This window comes from Topomyia yanbarensis, chromosome 2 (genome assembly GCF_030247195.1).
Source record: "Topomyia yanbarensis strain Yona2022 chromosome 2, ASM3024719v1, whole genome shotgun sequence".
Classification (NCBI taxonomy): Eukaryota; Metazoa; Arthropoda; class Insecta; order Diptera; family Culicidae; genus Topomyia; species Topomyia yanbarensis.
The window spans coordinates 137,240,925-137,259,137 of NC_080671.1; the positions used below are offsets into that span (position 1 = coordinate 137,240,925).

Consider the following 18,213-nt stretch of genomic DNA (forward strand, 5'->3'; position numbering starts at 1 on the left):
AACCGTGTACATAATTTTCAGAAGGGCGCGGTAAATGGGCTAAACTGACTCTGTCTTGCTGGGTAGGGCTGGGTAAATGGGCGAGCTTGACAGTATACTTTTTAACAGGGCTCAGCAAATGGGCGCATAGAAACCCAATGTAAATGAAAGGGTGCGTGCATCTTTTCTTCGAATTACATGAAAATATCGAAATATTTGAATGTTTATGTGCAACAACTATCGAGTAGACATGATCATAGTAGATATTGCTTATCATTTATATAATAGAACCGCCGTTTAAAGAATAATTTTGTGAATTATAACCGTATGGCCCGGTTCTGTCTAAAAATGTAAGTTTAGCCTTTATATTCCATATGAGAAAAAGGGCCTAAGTCGAAATCTCGAAGAAAATGCATGTTTCGCCGTTTCGTTTTCTTTAATTATAAATCGAACCAAAAACTATTTTAACTAATTTTCACCTCAATCTTGTAGTATTTTTGTTGCATAATGTCATAATAGCGAAAAAGGCAGTTTGTTTACATTTGCGATTTAAGCCCTAATGAAAGATCTATGTCGATCATTCAGTTTCCTCATAGAATAGCACGCTTCCAATCTTTTTACAATCACGTTTTGCTTCTGGATCTAGGATAGGATCCGCCAGCTCTGTCTTCTGTTTTTGAACCAATTCTGAACCAGCTCGTGATTGGACGAAAGTGACATAGGCAAACCTTCGGCTTGGAAACTAAAAGTACCAAAGGGCTGCTTGGAAGTGTTGTCATATTGTGATATCAAACATAAAACGACGATTGTTAACCGTGTTGATTTTTTTGTTTTCTCGAGATACCGCTTTCTTTCTATAACATCCGTCTGTAATTATGAAGTGCAGGCATTATTTGGCAGACGAAATCAAACATATTATCCAGAACTGAAATTCCCGAGAGATCCGGTAGCGCGGTTATCGTGGATTCTGTTCTGTGTGCGGAGTAATGCGGAAATGCCTCTTTTCGAAATCAACAGGCTGTGTAGCGTAAGTATGAAAATATTTTGAACATCATGTAAAAATTGTCTTTGTTCCAGTACCGAGTAAATTGGAAGTACTGAGCAAACAGGGAGAAAGTTATCCCGGAAGTCGCTTCTTGTTCTTCCTTTGGTATTATCGATACAGTTGAATTGTACAGTTTTCAACTAAATCGATCATCGGTGTAAATAGGAGAGTGTATTTTCTACTGCTGTTTTCTCCGAAACAATCACATGTAAAAACCTATACATTCCTCCAAAACAAAAATTAAACCTTGCAGAAAAGTAGTTTTAGAATATTTAAAATAAATCCGAACAGAGAAAATTATTCTTGTGACAGAGGTTGCTTGACTCAGAAAGCAACTTACAAAAATGAAGAGGCGTGAAGATATTTTTCGTAATGTCCAACAACGAATATATATTATTTTGTTTTGCTGTATTCCGATGGAAAAAACGTTATGATCGTTTAAATGCGGATATAAAGACTAAATCTTTGATTTTTCCATGAAATTGGTACATAATATAGAATATTTCTCGATAAACATATGATTACGGCTTAAAAGCCAACTGTCAAAATTCTCTTTGAAAGGAAATTCCGGACAAACCGTTACTCGCCAATCACAGATATTGGTAGTAAACAAAAGAGAAAAGTTTTCTATTTCATTAACTGCTATGAACTGTGTTTAGCCAGCAACGGTTTGTTCGGAATTTGCTTTCAAAGAGAATTTTGACAGTTGGCTTTTAAGCCGTAATCATATGTCTGTCGAGATTTTAATCAGAACAAATATACGACCGAAACAAAACAAATATTTTGGCAACATTGGTCGAGTGGGGGTATGTCGTTTTCAACAGGGATTAGTAAAATATAACCCAGTTAAGCTCAGCCGGAAATGAACCGGAATTCTGGCTGGTTCCAGTTCGTACACGGGCTCCAGTGACACAACCGATTCTAGTTAGAATCGGTTGTCACTGGAGCCCGTGTACGAACTGGAACCAGCCAGAATTCCAGTTCAATTCCGGCTGAGCTTTACTGGGAAGAAGAAGCCAGCTGGCGAATCCTATCCTAGTTCTGGATTACTTACCGATTGCAGCACTGGCACCACTTCTTGAAGCGCAAACGCAACAACGCGTAACGCTTTGAAATATTTCCGTGATGGAGGGTAACGTTTTCTTCTAACTTGACAGTTAGAAGACGGCGATGACAGAAAATACGTGGAAGTAAAACGGACGAGTGTTGTGAATGTTTCTTTCCCGTGATTTGAAAATAAAACTGGAATTATTGATTGGTTAGTGCTTCGAAACAAGATTTTAACAAGCCTCACTGCTTAGGAATAATGGCTCCGACGAGGAAACCCAACGAAGGTCTGCTAGCGCGGGTGAACTTTCCACTGTACGCGATCGAAATGCTAACTAGTCGACACGTCCTTGTAGCTGGTGGAGGCGGAGCCTCGAAGACTGGAGTCGCCAATGGATTTGTAAGAGATTTCACTTGTTTTCGTAAAAACTCGTATTTTAAATTGTTTAGTTTTCATGCTTATTAAATACTGGAAATTTCTGACCAGAAATGTGTTACGCATACTGTTAATTCAATTAAAACTTTATTCATATTGATTTGCTGTTGGTGGTTCATTTTCGAACGGTAATAAATATTTGATGTTCTTGTAGGAAATTTATGAAATATACCACAACGGCGAAAAGTACGTGGCAGACGAGGTGGTTCGACATGAAACAGGACCCACAGTGGTTATGAATTGCGCTATCCGGAACGATGAAAAGCGTACTCTGTTGCTCGCCGGCCAAGAAAGTCACTGCCAGATGTACCTGGTAAATCCAATTATTAGTTCGTCGGAAGGAGAAGTTGTCGGTGGAAAATCCGATAGTGTAGAAGGATTGCGCAAACGTAAAAACGTGTCCTATCAGCCTCAAGCAAACGGGCAGGTCAGTCCGCAACCAGTGAATCAGAAAAAGGGTCAACACGACAAGGACCGGGTTAGAAAACAAATTAGATTTGAAATTAAAACGGGGGATTCCGTGCAGACAGATTTTACCGAATCGGAACCATTGCAGAGGGTTGTGAGAATCAGTCCAAATGGACGAATCATGGCTACCGGAGGAATGGACGGTCATTTGAGGCTATGGAATTTCCCAAAAATGACACTACTATCTGATATCTCATCGCATACTAAGGAAATTGATGATTTGGACTTCAGTCCAGATAGCAAACACATTGTGTCGATAGCGAAAGACGGTATCGGTGTGATATGGTCCATTAATCCTGACAAAGAATCAAGACAGTTAACTTGGAATCCACCGGAAGGAAGTCGCTACCTTTTCAAACGTTGTCGGTATGGTCTCGTAGAAGGTCAAAAAGATAAGCATCGATTGTTCACCTTAGCGAACCCTTTCTCAAAATCAGGGAAACCTAAAGGATTGCTTCAACAGTGGAACCCGGATGCCGGTCGCTTAACTCGGGTGGTGGAAATCGATGAGTCGCTCGCAGCTCTTGCCGTTCGAGATGACGGACGCTTTGTGGCTGTTGGCACTATGTTTAGTGGCTCGGTGTCGATCTATATTGCATTTAGTTTGCAGCGGGTACTGCACATTCCAAATGCACACGCGATGTTTGTGACCGGTTTAGAGTTTCTACCGGTCACCAACTTTGATGGGCCAGCCGTAACGGGCGACACTGAAGCAGCTGTTCTATCTATCTCGGTGGATAATCGGGTTTGTGTACACAGTCTACAGTATAGACGTAAGTTAACTATTCGGTAGCTGAGAGTAGTTTTTTAATATTTTTTTTTTTGTTTCAGATTCTCTACCGGCCTGGGTCGCAATTTTTGGAATTATACTGATATTGTTCGTTACGTTCTGCTTTTGTTCGTACATTGGGCTGTGAGAGAGGCTGAGTGATGTATCAATCAATACTGGTATTTGTTAATGTTGTATAGTTTCAAGAACTGCAGAGCATATGAAAGCAATTTTGTAGGAAACTTATAAATGCCTAGATTCAGTTTTGACTTACTTGACAAGACGCATACACGCAAATAGCTCTTTTTAAGTGAGAGATGTTAATTTATTATACTGCTTTAGTAAATCGTAATAAAATGTTTGGTAGAAGAAATATACGCAACGGTTCGAATCAATAAGTATAGTATCTTACCTCCAGGTGATGACCCTCTTTTCCGCAGTCGAATGTTAAAAAAATTGTAACCTTTAATTCAGAGCTAAGGGTAAGTCATTAAATCAATATTAAATTAGTAAAATAAGCTACCTTAAATTTGTTTCATGAAATTTTCTTTTCTTTTATGGGATTTGCTCATAGAATTTCAAGATTGTTCAAATTGTCCCGAAAGGTAAAAAATGCAAATCAAAGGTCGATCATTACATACGATTATTTTTGAAAAAATTGAAAATTCTTCAGCACGTTTGACAACTGCATGTGAAGCAAAAGTAGCCTTTTACCAATGGGGGTGACTTGGGGTTATTTGTTTGTTTTGCTCCAGATTTATAAACCTTCGACCACAGGTTACACATATTGCCCCACTTTTCCCTACAAGTCATTTGCTAGTTCGATCTTGTTTGCGGGTGTTTCCTGTTAGCGAAAGCTTTCCCACCATGCGTTAATGATTTAGTAGTTCTATAAGTCGTTTCAGGCAATCTTGCCCTGGTCCCGGTACACATCCATGCAATTTTCCGATAACACATCTACATGAAATTTTCAGCATACTGGTATAACCGACGTTAGAACACTAATATAACATTTTCCTTTCATTTATGCTCCATCTGAATTGAAGTGAGTGCCGTGGGACGTCAACATCTCAAGGTAGGTCGAACCAGATTGGTGACCATTATCATTATTTATTTTTGTGTCATGAAAGTTATTTTGTATATGTAGTTTGATAGCCCGGCATTAGGGAAAAGCGGTCAAGCAGAAAATTACCAGCAATAATAACGTCATACACCATTGATTAGGGTGTTGCAAAAACGAAGAAACGACATGTAAATAGCTGCAGGGGGAACATTCTACCAGCGTTCGTGTAACGTTATTCATCAATAATCCCAAAAACAGGATCACCCTTCCAGTTGTTTATGTAGTGTTGACATTATAGCTGAATGCCAGCATAATAAGAGTGTTCCAGCAGCAGGCAGTTGCTGGGAAGTGTGCTGTTCGTAGCATGCTGGAACCCAGCAAAAATGTAAACCAGCCAAGACGCGCTGCGGCTGTCTGACCGTTGCGTTGCGCTGTTGTCGTTGATGTGCTTGCTTTGTTTTTTCACTCTTTTCCCATCCTATGTATTTTCATGTATTTACTTGCTTTACCGTCGTTAGCAATTGATGTGCAGAAGCACAGAAGGCACTGCGCTGGCCTGGAAGGTTGGTCCTTCTTTTTTTCTTTCGTTGCGTTCAGTTGAGTGCGCAATGAGCTCTTTTTCCAGCCATCAAACGAATCGCTCAGTTAAGTCAGTTCAGTTTCAAATTGTGTGACATTCGGTTGACTTTTTCGAGGTGCTCGAAGTGATCAGTTAATTAAAACATCTGCTTTATTTTTTTGCAATGCAAATAGTTGGGAAGTGTTAATTGAAGAGAATTTGAACTCTGTTTTAATTTGTCCAATAATATATTTAAGCGCAGTGAGTGTTGTGTGCAAATTGTGATTGAAAGGATATTTTGCGCCGGAAAACGAGGTAAATATCGCACTTTTAGCTAGTTGTAAGATGGCTGAGATCCTCTGAAATATCTTTGTTTAGAATTAACAATGGTGCACGATGCTACTGCCTTGGTTACCTATTTTCTGTAACCAGGTGCCATGTATGTTTTCGTTTTTCACCGAGGTGAGCTTCACCGGTGTAATGTGAGTACAAGATACGATGTTAGGGTGACCAGACTTTCGAGACATATCCTGCTCGTTAAAGTACGATACATTAGCTTCCGTCACCGGTACATCATATCAATGAAACGCCAAAATTCGGTCATTAAGCCATATACCTTTTTGTTTCCAATGGATCTCACGTTAAAGATACGTTGTCGAACATTATAAAATAAATTATTACGACCACACCTTCCATTGCACCACACCTTGGTCTCTATCCTTTTGCTGGGACAACTGTCAAAGTTAACCCTTGTGGCTCAATTTACTGTCAAGGAGGAACGACAGTGTCAAACTAGGAAGTGCTTACATTTTCGTAGAAAAATATTCTTTTTTTATTTTTATGTATGTGACTAAATTAATTTATTTGTCACAGAAAATTATTTCGAAGTTTCGAAGATTGACCATATTTATTGCTATATTTTTAAAACTGTGCTCTCTATTTATGTGATAATACTAAGTTTATTCTTCATTTAATGACCAATTAGTTACCGATAGTTAAATGGGTGTATTCACACACAACATTAACGGAAGGTTTTGACGCACGAAACGTGTGAATGGAACGGTGACGAGGCGTTGATATTCTGTTTCGTTGACGGAAGCTAGCGTATCGTCTAAATCTCAGGCTTCAAACTAGCATAAAGGGTAACCCACATCAAATTGCATCACAGAAAAAACGATGTGGAAAATTACCTAGTTGACCGTTGCTTTTCAAACTTTCAGACAAAATTATTTTATTTAACTTCAGTACCAATTACCATTAGGTTCTGTACAAGATCTGGCTGCAACTTCTTCTTTACGAAGACCCATTTTTTCTTCATGTCTTCCTCAGATATGACCTCATTGGATTGCTTCCGTAGTGCCTGCTTCATAATTGCCTAGTATTGTTTGATGGACCTTAGCTCCGGTGCGATGGGTGGGGAGGAGGGGGGGGGGATTCATGTCGCTTGGTACGAAAGTGACCCCGTTGACTTCGTACCCCTCCAGAACAACATATGAATAGAGGCACGAAGCTAGATCAGGCCAGAAGATCGTAGGGCCCTCGTGCTTGTTCAACAAAGGAAGCAGACCATCCCTGAGGTAGATCTAGATCTCCCCGTTGGCAGTCCCGGTAGTCACGAACGGCGCACTCCGTTTGCCACATGAGCAGATTGCTTGCCAAATCATGTATTTATTGGCAAACATTGAAGGTTTCTGCTTCCTTACTTCCTCCGGCATATCAAACTTGTGCTGGGCGGAAAAGAACAGTAGCACCGGAAGTTGCCGGATGTCCGCCTTCACCTAAGTCATCATCTATGATGAAACACTGAGGCTTCGTCAGCATCTGGGTGTACAGTTCCGGGGCCTGTGACGTTCCACCCGTATTTTACCGTTCGTCATGATTTAGAGCCTTCTGCACTTTGTACGTATGCAGTCCCTCCCGGTCCTTGGCTCTCCAAACGAAACATTTGGACAGATTCAACTTTTTGGCCACATCTCTGGCCGAAGCATCGGGATTTCGCTTAACGGCTTTCACTGCAGCCTTGTGTTACAGATCAATGGAACATCCATTCTGATTGCATTTCTCCTTCCGTTTTATACTCAGAGTATACAGTTTAGTAATCGCACGACTCACCGTTGACTGCGCAATTCTGAGTTATATTCCGATGTACCGATGATAGAGTGCGGATTTTCGAGGTGCTTGCGCAAAATCAATAGACGTTGCTTTTCGAGTGACTTTTCTAATTTACGAAAAACTGACAGCGACAAAAAACAATGTAAAAAATACACTATAACCTTCTTCTTCCCAAATATTCAAGAGAAAATATCTTTTTGGTTTATCTTTAGAGTGTTTTTTTCCGTGATGCAATTTGATATAGGACACCCTTTAGGAATCGATGCCTCAATCGATGAATTAAATAGTTTATGTCGTTTTTGCCTACCTTATATGAAGCAATGCCAGATGTGAAGATATGTTTTCGTTTGGAAGGCATTTGAAACATTGTGAAGACATGTGTACACGCTTACCGGCCGTTACCTAATTTTGGGTAGAATCCTACCCAAAATGGACTAAAGTGCATCTCCTCACTTTTGGGTAACAAGCTTTGAACTTAAATTTTGGGTAGTGTGAGGACTACCCAAAGTTTGGGTTACAGATAACCCAAGCGTTGGGTACAGAGCGGGTAACCCAAAGTTTAAGTAACGATGAAATAATCCAAAATTTGAGTAACGAGCGGATAACCAAACATTTGAGTAACGCGCGGATAACCCAACATTTGAGTACTGAGCGGATAACCCAAAATTTGAGTACTGAGCGGATAACCGAAAATTTGAGTACTGAGCGGATAACCCAAAATTTGAGTAAAGAGCGGATAACCCAAAGTTTGAGTACTGAGCGCATAACCCAAAATTTATAACGAGCGGATAACCCAAAATTTCTGTAACGTTCGGATAACCCAAAATATAGGCTTCCAATATATATTATATGGATGCTTGGCATTCGCACTAAGAACAACCATCAATATGGGTATCATTTGAAAAGTAGCCATTCGTAGAAGCTGTAAATTGATGATTGGCGCCATTTTGAAATTCAAGATGGCGGCTTTCGGTTACCACAAAACATTTGAAACTACCATAAATATTGGTGTCATTTGAAAGGTATTGATTAGTTGAAGGCAAACATTGATGATTGGTGCCATTATGAAATCCAAAATGGCGGCTTCCGGTTATCACAAAACACTTGAAACTACCATAAATATTGGTGTCATTTGAAAGGTAGTAATTGTTAGAAGGCGAAAATTGATGATTGCCACCATTTTGAAATACAAGATGGCGGCTTCCTGTTACCATAAAACTCTGAAAACCGTCATCAATATGGGTGTCGTTTGAAAGTTAGTAATTAGTAGGAGGCAAAGATTGATGATTGGTGCCATTTTGAAATCCAAGATGGCGGTTTCCGGTTACCACAAAACACTAAAAATCACCATCAATATGGGTGTCATTTGAAAGGTAGTAATTAGTAGAAGATAAAAATCGATGATTGGTGCCATTTTGAAATCCAAGATGGCGCCTTCCGGTTACCACAAAACACTGAAAACCACCATCAATATGAGGGTCATTTGAAAGGTAGTAATTAGTAGAAAGTGAAAATTGATGATTGGCGCCATTTTGAAATCCAAGATGGTGGCTGGTAACAAAACACTTAAAACCACCATCAATATGGGTGGTTACCCCTCAGGTTTAAGAACAATTATTCACTAGTGGTCTATCCCCCATACGCTTGCTCATATGTCAGTGGCACCATAATTGCAAATGTGGCCACAGTTCCAACTACAAATATATTTGAAATGAATTAATCATCAACAAAAAACAAATAAAAATGAATGCACAATTAAAATACTTGTCTCTTAGACAGCCAGAATTCTATATTATATTCCAGCCGGTATGACTGAAGTCAAATGGAATTGTAGTGGCTCGGAGCTCGGGTAAGCTACAGTCTTGTTCAAATGTTCCGTATTGCTCGATGTATCTGAAGTCAATAACCGAGATGACGTTGTTTCACCGGTGTTGACTATTGGAAGCCTCAGTTTGACATGACTGAATAGTTTCCTGAAAAAAAAATGTTATTATATATATATACGTTATACCACAACCGATCATCTTAACCATACCTGAAGTCACCACGCAGATGCGAGGTCATCTAGAGGCAACCAAGGCCCATAGCAACAGGTGGAATATCGAAACAAGCCACGCGGCTCGCTACCAACGAGTTGCCGATCCTCGAGGCAGCACGTCGAAGCCACGTGAACGGAATCGAACGACAGCAAGGAGTGCAGAGGCAGCAGAAATAATCTATAAAAAGTGGTAGAAATTAAATTAGTCTTATGGCGCTTTCGTTTGTTCTTGGTGCTACACAGGTGTAGTGCAAAAAAAGAGATAGACTGATTACACTCAGGTTTGAATGAGTGTAGCACCGACTACACTGGTGTAGTGCAGAGTCAAAAACGAAAACGCCATTAGTTTATCTTCCAGTATATCCACAAGTAATAGTGAATAAATGTCGTTTCCACGCCCTTGATAACAACTTATATTACATGCAAAACTGTTCTTATTTACTTACCAAATATTTTGAGGAGAAAAATTTCTTCAATTATTTATTTGTTTTCCGTTCGTTGGCAACAAAAAGTGCAACTCGATCATCATCTGCAAAACGAAACGCGTCAATTTTTAATTTTTAGTTTGTGTAATTTTGCAACATTTTCCCTTTAGATAGATTTAATAGGTGTTTGAAACAAGACGACCTAAAATGCACGGAATAAATTCTTCGATGTCGCACGCCATATTCTTTAGATTCGGAGTCACAGAACCGAATCAATTTTGCAACCCTGGGGGTATTGATGACAATGCTTTAAATATACGATTCGATTAATAGAATTAAATTACAGGACTAGATTTAAAATAATAAATATCCTTACATATCCAACTGCTCCGGAAAACGATGCGAGGCTACCAAAATTTGTTTATATTTCTTTAACCGTATCCAGGCCTGCGTTGACGATTTTCGTTTTCTCAGTTTTCTCAAACCACTCAAAAGAAATATCAAACTGGGACGTCATCAAGCGGTAAGTGCGGTCAAATCTGAAGGGACATGAGCCACTCATTATAAAAGTGTTAAATGTATCACTATTTGCTATAACTTGTTCGTACGATTTACGTTTTGCCTTTCTCAATAGAAAAACTGCTCTGAAAACCGTCTTTTCAACGGAGACCCGGAGGCTCGAGTGACATATACCATTCGATTCAGTCCGTCAATTCTCTGTGTGTATGTGACCACAATCTCACTCACTTTTCTCAGAGATGGCTGAACCGATTTTCATAAACTTAGTCTCAAATGAAACGTGTATCCTGTAGGCTGCTATTGAATTTATAATGGATCTGACTTCCGGTTCAGGAGTTACAGAGTGAAGAGTACGATCACGCAGAAAATGTTGATTTTAAAAAATTCTGTAATGAATGTATAAAGGTGAAAACTTTTTCAAACTGGTGCCACATCTACTTAGATTTGTAGTACTAGGTCACTAACAGCCATTCAAAGTCTCTTTGGTCACATTGGCCACCATCGTCGGTTCCGGAAGCCCCGGCGGAAGTATCCAAATTAAGAGTTACAGTCTCATTGGTTTTTCGGAGATTCGACCAAACTTGGTCTCAAATGAAAGGTGTTTTATCCCCTTAAATGGCTATTAAATTTCATCTCGATCCGATTTCCGATTCCAGAGTTATGGGTTGTGGGGTGCGGTCACTAAGCAAAATCTGTTTCAAATCGAATTTTCTAGGGGAATTGTATTGACCATTAGAAGGTAGAAATTGAGCAGCTTCTAGTGCTGCGAGGGAAGCTCCTATCTTTATGAAAAAAGAATTCGTGTTTCTTAACATCACTGTTTTCAAGAAAAAATAGTTTTGAAACCCTACATGCACAAGAAAAACTTTGGGAATGAAAGGGTTAAAAGCAATAGATAGATGATTTGAAAAAAGGAAGAGCGTCAGTACGATGATTTCCATTTCACCGAATGCTAGTTTACGAAATGGATGATTCTAGAAACATAGTTATTTTTAATGGTACTATCGAAGTACTTAGAAATATAGGGAAGATCCGATATTATCAGCCACCGATATTGTCTGTGCCTGATTCAGTCTACCCCCGATTTTTTAAGTGCATTGACCCCATTCTGTCACCTCTTGCATGAAAATTTGTTTGATGGGCTCTATCAAACAAACCAAGTCAATCGTCTTAGATTTCAAAATGGCGCCAATCGTCGATTTTTGGCTTCTACTAATCAATACCTTTCAAATCACAACCATATTGATAATGGTTTTTGATGTTTTGTGGTAACCGAACGCCGCCATCTTGGATTTCAAATGGCTCCAATCGTCAATTTTCGCCTTCTACTAATTACTACCTTTCCAATGACACCCATATTGATGGTGGTTTACGGTGTTTTGTGATAACCGAAAGCGGCCATCTTGGTTTTCCAAATGGAACCAATCATCAATTTTCGCCTTCTTCTAATAACTACCTACCATTTTGGGTGTGATTTTCAGTGTTTTGTGGCAACCGGAAGCCGCCATCTTGGATTTCGGAATGGCACCAATCATTAATTTTTGCCTTCTACTAAACACTACATTTTAATTGACACCCATATTGATGATGGTTTTCAATATTTTGTAGTAACCGGAAGTCGCCATCATGGAACTCAAAATGGCGCCAATCGGGATCTTTAATTTGGAAAAATTATGTCAGTGTTTCATATGTACTGATAGCGGGTGTCCTCACGAGTACACTCATATCATTCTTAAACCTTAATTATTCTTTTCTGATTTTTAAATTTAAAAAAACCAAATTAAATTCAACCAACAAACTGACAGTTGTTCTACTAAATGACGTATCTGCAAATATTTCGTTCGCCTCATTGTCAACCGGGTCAGCACCCCACACGGCATGATCTGGTACTTTTGCAATCCGCTAGCAGCCTGCCATCCCAAGTTTCATCTGCAAACTATGGTAGATCTGATAAGGCAACCTATAGAGCTGTGCAAGTCGCATGGGTTTGGATGTGTTATTGTCGTAAAAGGAAACAAACTAAAACATGTTTTTTCAATAGTTTTGGGCCTAAAATTGAAAAAGGACTGAGATATTAACTCACGGTACTAATATGCATCAGAAAATGCCTTAACCCGCACACCTCTAAAGATCCCTATTATCAATTTTTGCCATCTACTAATTACTACCTTGCAAATGACACCCATGCTGATGGTGGTTTTCAGTGTTTTGTGATAATCGGAATCCACCATCTTGGATTTTTAAATGGCTCCAATCATCATTTTTTGCCTTCTAATAAACACTACCTTTCAAATGGCACCTATATTAGCGGTGGTTTTAAGTGTTTGGTTGTAACCATAAGCCGCCTTCTTGAATTTCAAAAAACGCCTATCTTCAATTTACGTCATTCAGAAACTTCCCAACTGCCATTATCCAAAAGGAAATGTTACCCGAAAATTAAAAAAAAAATCTGAAAGTAAACGCAACACTTTTTGGTTCTAATCACCTACATTTTTTAGGTGAGCACACGCAGAAAAATAATTATTAAAGTCGAATAAAATGAGGGTTAAAGCAACAAATTAATCAAATTGTTCAGTGTTCAATAAAAAATGTTTGTTAATTTAAATAAAACAATTGTTGAAATAACTCTGAATAATTTATTGGGTCAAACATGAAAAAAAGTTGAATCAAAAAAATGTTTTATTGATCTCATCATAACAACAATCGAAACAAAAATACAAATTTGTTGTTTCAATAAGTCCGTTTGGTTGCTTTAAACAATACAAATATTAGTATCAATACATATCAAACATTGAAATGAAAAAAAAACTATTTTATCAATTCAAATTGTACATTTCGTTGTTTTAAATATAAGAAACGTTCAAAATAATGGTTTTGAAATGTTGAGTCAACACCAATTTTGTTGCAAAATGTAATTATATTTGTTGCGGGGTATATAATTTCAACCATCGCTCCTTCACCTGGTACATTCGCATCAACTTCAGTAGTAACAATCGGTATATTTTCCGTGACACTATCGAGTGTCTCCTGTTCATCTGCAGAATTCACTTATTCTGGGCCAATTTCAGTAGCATCTATAAGGACTATTTAAGCGTGAAAAAACATCGCCACTGTCGCTGTAGCCTGACGAATATCTCGTACTACTAGAACTGTGTCTTCTGCAGAGTTATTCTATAAAATGAAGTTGAAAGCAAGCAAGACTCTATGGATGCGATCGTCTCTGTTCTATTCTTTGACGCGTCGAAAAATCCAACAGCAGATTTTTCGTAGCATTCGTTGTACCTTCAAATGAATAAATTGTTCTCAACTCATTGCGCAAGACTAAATGATAAGTAACTTACCACTGAAGAATTTTGTTATGTTTAGAACCTTCGGCATAGCCACGGCCTACTCGCGTAAGACCATTACTTCCGCGGGATGCTTTTGCTCAGTTAGTTCCTCGGTCAAATGCTCGCTTGATATCGACTTCGAACGACTCAACGAATCCGGCAGTAATGCCAACTTGACCTTTGTTGCTATTGAATCCAACAAATCGCTGGAGAGTATATTTTCTTTGGGATTTTTTTTTCGATGTAACGCATCAAAAACAAATTACTTTCGATCGCTTCAGAATTCGATTGTTTGTCGCACGTGTAAACAATGTTCTTATTAGTTAGAACAAACTTTTATCTCTTTGTTTCAATCCAGCAAGGATTGTCGAACTAATACAGGAAGACTTTTGGAATCAATCAGACGCATGTTTATGCTTCAATCACTGATTTATTTGAAATAAACAATAATTTGGTTGATCTTCGAAAAACACAGATAACAAAACCTGTAAGATTAATGTAATAGATATTTTGGTTGATCCAACCCAAAAATCCATTTTAGTTTAATAAATTCCTTGATTTAAAATGAAAATTTTATCTTGATTAAAAGTGAAGAAATAATTTGTGGAATTAAACATAGATAATTCTTTTTCGTGCATTTAGTCACTTTTTCCCATCTTACGGTGACCGTCGTCACTCAAAATGATTATTGGAATCGCTCTGCCAGGTGACTTCTGTCACCTTGGGTGACTATAGTCACCTAAGTGACTGCGGTGGTCGCTTTTTCGCTCTCACCTCACCAAACTAGGCGAGGTGACGCATCATAACGGTGAGAATACATTATTCTGTTTTTTAAATTTTAAACTTTTGTTTCATTAAACCTTTAGTAACATTGGAACCTTTGTTATTTTCAATCATTTGCTATATTCGACCTTTTATCATTCAACATTTCGTCGCATCTTTTAGAATTACCCCGTTTACTAAATTCACACCGCTTGAGGTTTTTGCCTGCTTTTGATCAATAGACTCGAATTAGAATTGTTGCAGCCTGGAACATTTGGCATATAATTGCCAAACTGTATCGCTTTGTAGCTGCTATTGTTACTCATTACTTTAACCTGCGTGTGTCAAGGGCAACAAATGTCAATCTAATGGGCCCATCATATGTAAGAACGAGAAAATATTTAATCACCGCTAGCCGCTGCCATTACCCTCTAGTAGTTATATTCTATTTTAACTCTAGCGATATGCATTTCAGACATTTCCAAAAAATATGAATCATCAACGTCCCATCATGAGTTCAATGTGTCTTTCGAGGTCCGATCGGGTTTCGGAATGATGCGGTGGCCGCTATTTAAGTACTATGAGCAACTCAACATGAACCCACAAGCAAAAAATAAACAACGTTTCAGTACTCACCGACTCATGTTTTAGATCCAGCGCTAATTGCTTTATCCTAAGTTTCTAGGCTGAAATAAATTAATCATTAATTTTAATTGAAATTATTGCATTATGCATTATAATTACCATTCTTTTCCAGAGCCACTTCATGCAATTTGATTCACAACAATAACAATGGCTGTCAAAAACATTACCTACTACTTTGTTTGAAATGGACTACCCAAAATATAAGTACAAAGCGATGAACTTGAATTTGAGTAGACGTCATTATTCAATTCCTACCCAACACGAAGTTCACAGCGAGCAACTCCAATTATGGGTAATCGCCATGTTCAAATTTCTACCTAATTTTGGGTTGCCCATGTATAAACTTTCCAGTGAGCAAATTTAACCCAAAAAATAGGTAACTTTGATTTTCAGTGTACATTTTAAAGACTATTTTTTCGGAATAATGGCTGATTTCTGACAACATTCTTGCTCAACATCAACAACCAATTCCGAATTCTGTTCGTTGACGACAAAGACATTGGAAAAATATATCTGGTATCCCTGCTTATATGAACAAGTCATTGTACCGGGTTTCGTTGTACGATGATGACATCGAAGGAAAAAATGACAGTTCAGCGTGCCTGTTTACAAGTTTTTAGGATTTAAAAGCGATTCGAACAGAGTTCATCGTAGTGTGGTCGGACGAAAATTTTTCTAAGTCTGTGTAAATAAGCTCTCTTAACTTTCAAACAAGTGAGGTTAAACGTTTTCATGCAATGTTATATAGAAAGGTTATGCAATCACTCGGAATTTCGATATTTTAACCCTTTCATGCCCATGTTCTTCATAAACAACTTTTTCAAACAGCTATACTTTTGATTTAGGTAAGATTGGCTCACAAAATTAAGTGAGTCTAACAAATGTGACTATTACCTTTCTTTTGAGCACTAACGGTCACAAATACAAGCTCAAGAGCTGAAGTTATTACAATTAATCTGATTGGATTCCGGTGGAGCAGTGGTGCCAGGGACAGTTTACGTTGACCACTAAAAATAAAAATTTGAAATATCTTCAATATTTTGCAATATAATTGAAAACTGATAAAACCTATCAATTTAGACTGTCAACGTTTACCACGCAGTTGGACTATCGTAAGTAATCTAGGACAGTGGTTTTCAACCTTTCTTGTTCCATGTACCCTTTTCCGAATATTGATCTTCATAATGTTCCCCTTTCAAAAAAATGCTTACTATCATTACCCTGTCAGAAAAAAAATATTTTCCGTTGGATGAAACTCAAAATTTTCCAATTAGAAGGCTGTTCCTATTCACTCTCAGTAAGCATTTCAATTCTTAAAACAATGAAACAATGTATAAAGAAAAATGTCCGAGGGGAACGTTAGGATAACAAGTTAAATTTTATCCCGCGCAATTCTCTCTCTGCAATAGTCTAATTTACCCCTGAGGGTGAATTCACCCCCGGTTGAAAAACACTGATTTAGGAAATTTGTATTGAGCATTGGAAGATAAAAATTGTGCAGCTTCTAACACTGCGAGGGAAGCATCTATTTTCATAAGAAGCTCTTTTCGGTTTTTGGACCCTACCATTTTCAAGGAAAAATAGTTTTGGGACCCTTCTACGCATAATTGTCCCATCTATATAGGAAATACTATAGAACATGGGACAAATATGCTTATAACGGCAGTATACAGAGTGCTTGGTTCATGGTTAAGAAATTCTCGAGGAGTGATTTACTGGCATATTTGGAGAGAAAAAATCGTTTTGCACATACCATCAAACCTCAACCGTTACAAAGTTATTGAACGTTTTGTGTTAAAAACTTATTTGTCTTAAAATACCTCTAACTCAAAAAGTATACTTTGTATTTCAAATATTTTAGGTCCATTGGGAAGCTGAGAAAATTTCCCATTGAGTGATTCCCTCACATGTTTCAGCTAATGAGTTTAAGTAACCCTTTCAAAGTAATTTATTTGAAATTTCACAATTTTGATCGATTTTTCGTTCATTTCTCCAAAATCTTAATAGTTAATATCATCATTTTAATAATTCATATTGTTAGGCTTGAAGAGCTGCATAATTCGTTCTTTGATATGATACACTTATCTTTTCTTGTTTTCATGTGTTTGGGTTATTGAGCTTGGATATTTTTAACTCATTTTCACTACTACACTATATATACGGTCGGTCTGGATTTTAGCGTGATATATTTGTACCGTGATATATTCAAAACAAAACAAAAAATTACTTTCAAGCATTAATCCATGTATTTCTATTAACAAAAAGTATTAAAAAGTTAAAGTTAGTCAAAAAGAATAAATCATAGTAGGGTAATGTGACTATTTTTGCCATGTTTCTATTATCATACTACCCATTTGAAGCCGTTGGTTAGAGCAGCGTCCGACATCTTTGTTCAACGCATTGGGTTAAATGGTGTTGTATCAGCGGATAATTTTTCCCCACACAGCTTCACTTTACGTATCCCGTACTATTTCTTAAAATTATTGAACCACCCAAAGCTAAACTTGAAGGAATCTGGCACGTTAAGGTTTTGGGCAAATATCTTGACTATTAAAATTAGTCTATTCGAAGGGCCTACGATTCAGTTCTCGTTGTGTCAGCATCCATAGAAATAGTCTCATATCCAATCGTTGATGTTGTCCTTCCAAAAGAAAAGTATTCACATCAATTCAAGAGAAAATGCATATCTCTGCATACCTACCATATATTGCGTATCTTGTTTTTCTCATTATTTTGTTAGATTTTCCAGCGGATAACTAACAATCAAGCGAATAAAAAAGAAGTCTATTTTTTACCCGCTGCACCAGACGCCCCCTTAAGGACACGGTAAATAAGTTACGAAGAAATAAAAACAAAAATTGGAATCAGCCGAAAGATATTTTGGCAATGCTAGTCATTGCAACAACATTTTTGGAAAAACAAGATTTTAAGAAAATTAAGAGATTCACGTTTAAAGCTTCACGCCACGCCCTCCATCCACGGTGAGCAGCGCCATAACTTTGCTTCTACTGCTTAGA

The 18,213-nt window shown here is 37.9% G+C and overlaps 2 protein-coding genes and 1 long non-coding RNA gene across 8 annotated transcripts in view; 2 read left to right on the forward strand and 1 right to left on the reverse strand.

Moving 5' to 3' along the window:
• Positions 1–2,181: 2,181 nt before the first annotated feature.
• On the forward strand, positions 2,182–4,142 carry LOC131681489 (prolactin regulatory element-binding protein). The gene is made up of 3 exons (XM_058962296.1): positions 2,182–2,471; positions 2,662–3,748; positions 3,807–4,142. Exons 1-3 carry the CDS (start codon positions 2,331–2,333, stop codon positions 3,890–3,892), a joined length of 1,314 nt encoding a protein of 437 aa, XP_058818279.1. The 5' UTR covers positions 2,182–2,330; the 3' UTR covers positions 3,893–4,142.
• A 1,278-nt stretch (positions 4,143–5,420) lies between these two features.
• The window catches only part of LOC131681490 (stathmin), a 123,343-nt gene continuing 110,550 nt past the window's right edge, over positions 5,421–18,213 (forward strand). Inside the window, exon 1 of one of the 2 annotated variants that reach the window (XM_058962298.1) lies at positions 5,421–5,681. The gene's annotated coding sequence lies outside the window, so the exon portion shown is untranslated. Of the gene's footprint in view, positions 5,682–16,022; positions 16,042–18,213 lie in introns of those variants that run through there. The other variant, XM_058962299.1, reaches the window with a different exon arrangement.
• LOC131681491 (uncharacterized) lies at positions 9,011–15,457 on the reverse strand. 5 transcript variants are annotated; one of them, XR_009303944.1, is made up of 5 exons: positions 15,296–15,457; positions 15,188–15,237; positions 9,963–10,480; positions 9,514–9,694; positions 9,011–9,451 (listed from the first exon to the last, which is right to left on the reverse strand). It is a non-coding gene; the product is annotated as an uncharacterized LOC131681491 (long non-coding RNA). The 5 variants fall into 5 exon arrangements; XR_009303945.1 differs by having other exon boundaries at positions 9,963–10,045; positions 15,188–15,457; XR_009303943.1 differs by having other exon boundaries at positions 15,188–15,457.

Bases quoted from the DNA above. Each gene is read 5' to 3' on its own strand.
- LOC131681489 (XM_058962296.1), top strand. From the start codon at position 2,331: ATGGCTCCGACGAGGAAACCCAACGAAGGTCTGCTAGCGCGGGTGAAC. The intron at 2,472-2,661 runs GTAAGAGATTTC...ATGTTCTTGTAG, and splicing joins CTGGAGTCGCCAATGGATTT to GAAATTTATGAAATATACCA. The intron at 3,749-3,806 runs GTAAGTTAACTA...TTTTTGTTTCAG, and splicing joins ACACAGTCTACAGTATAGAC to ATTCTCTACCGGCCTGGGTC.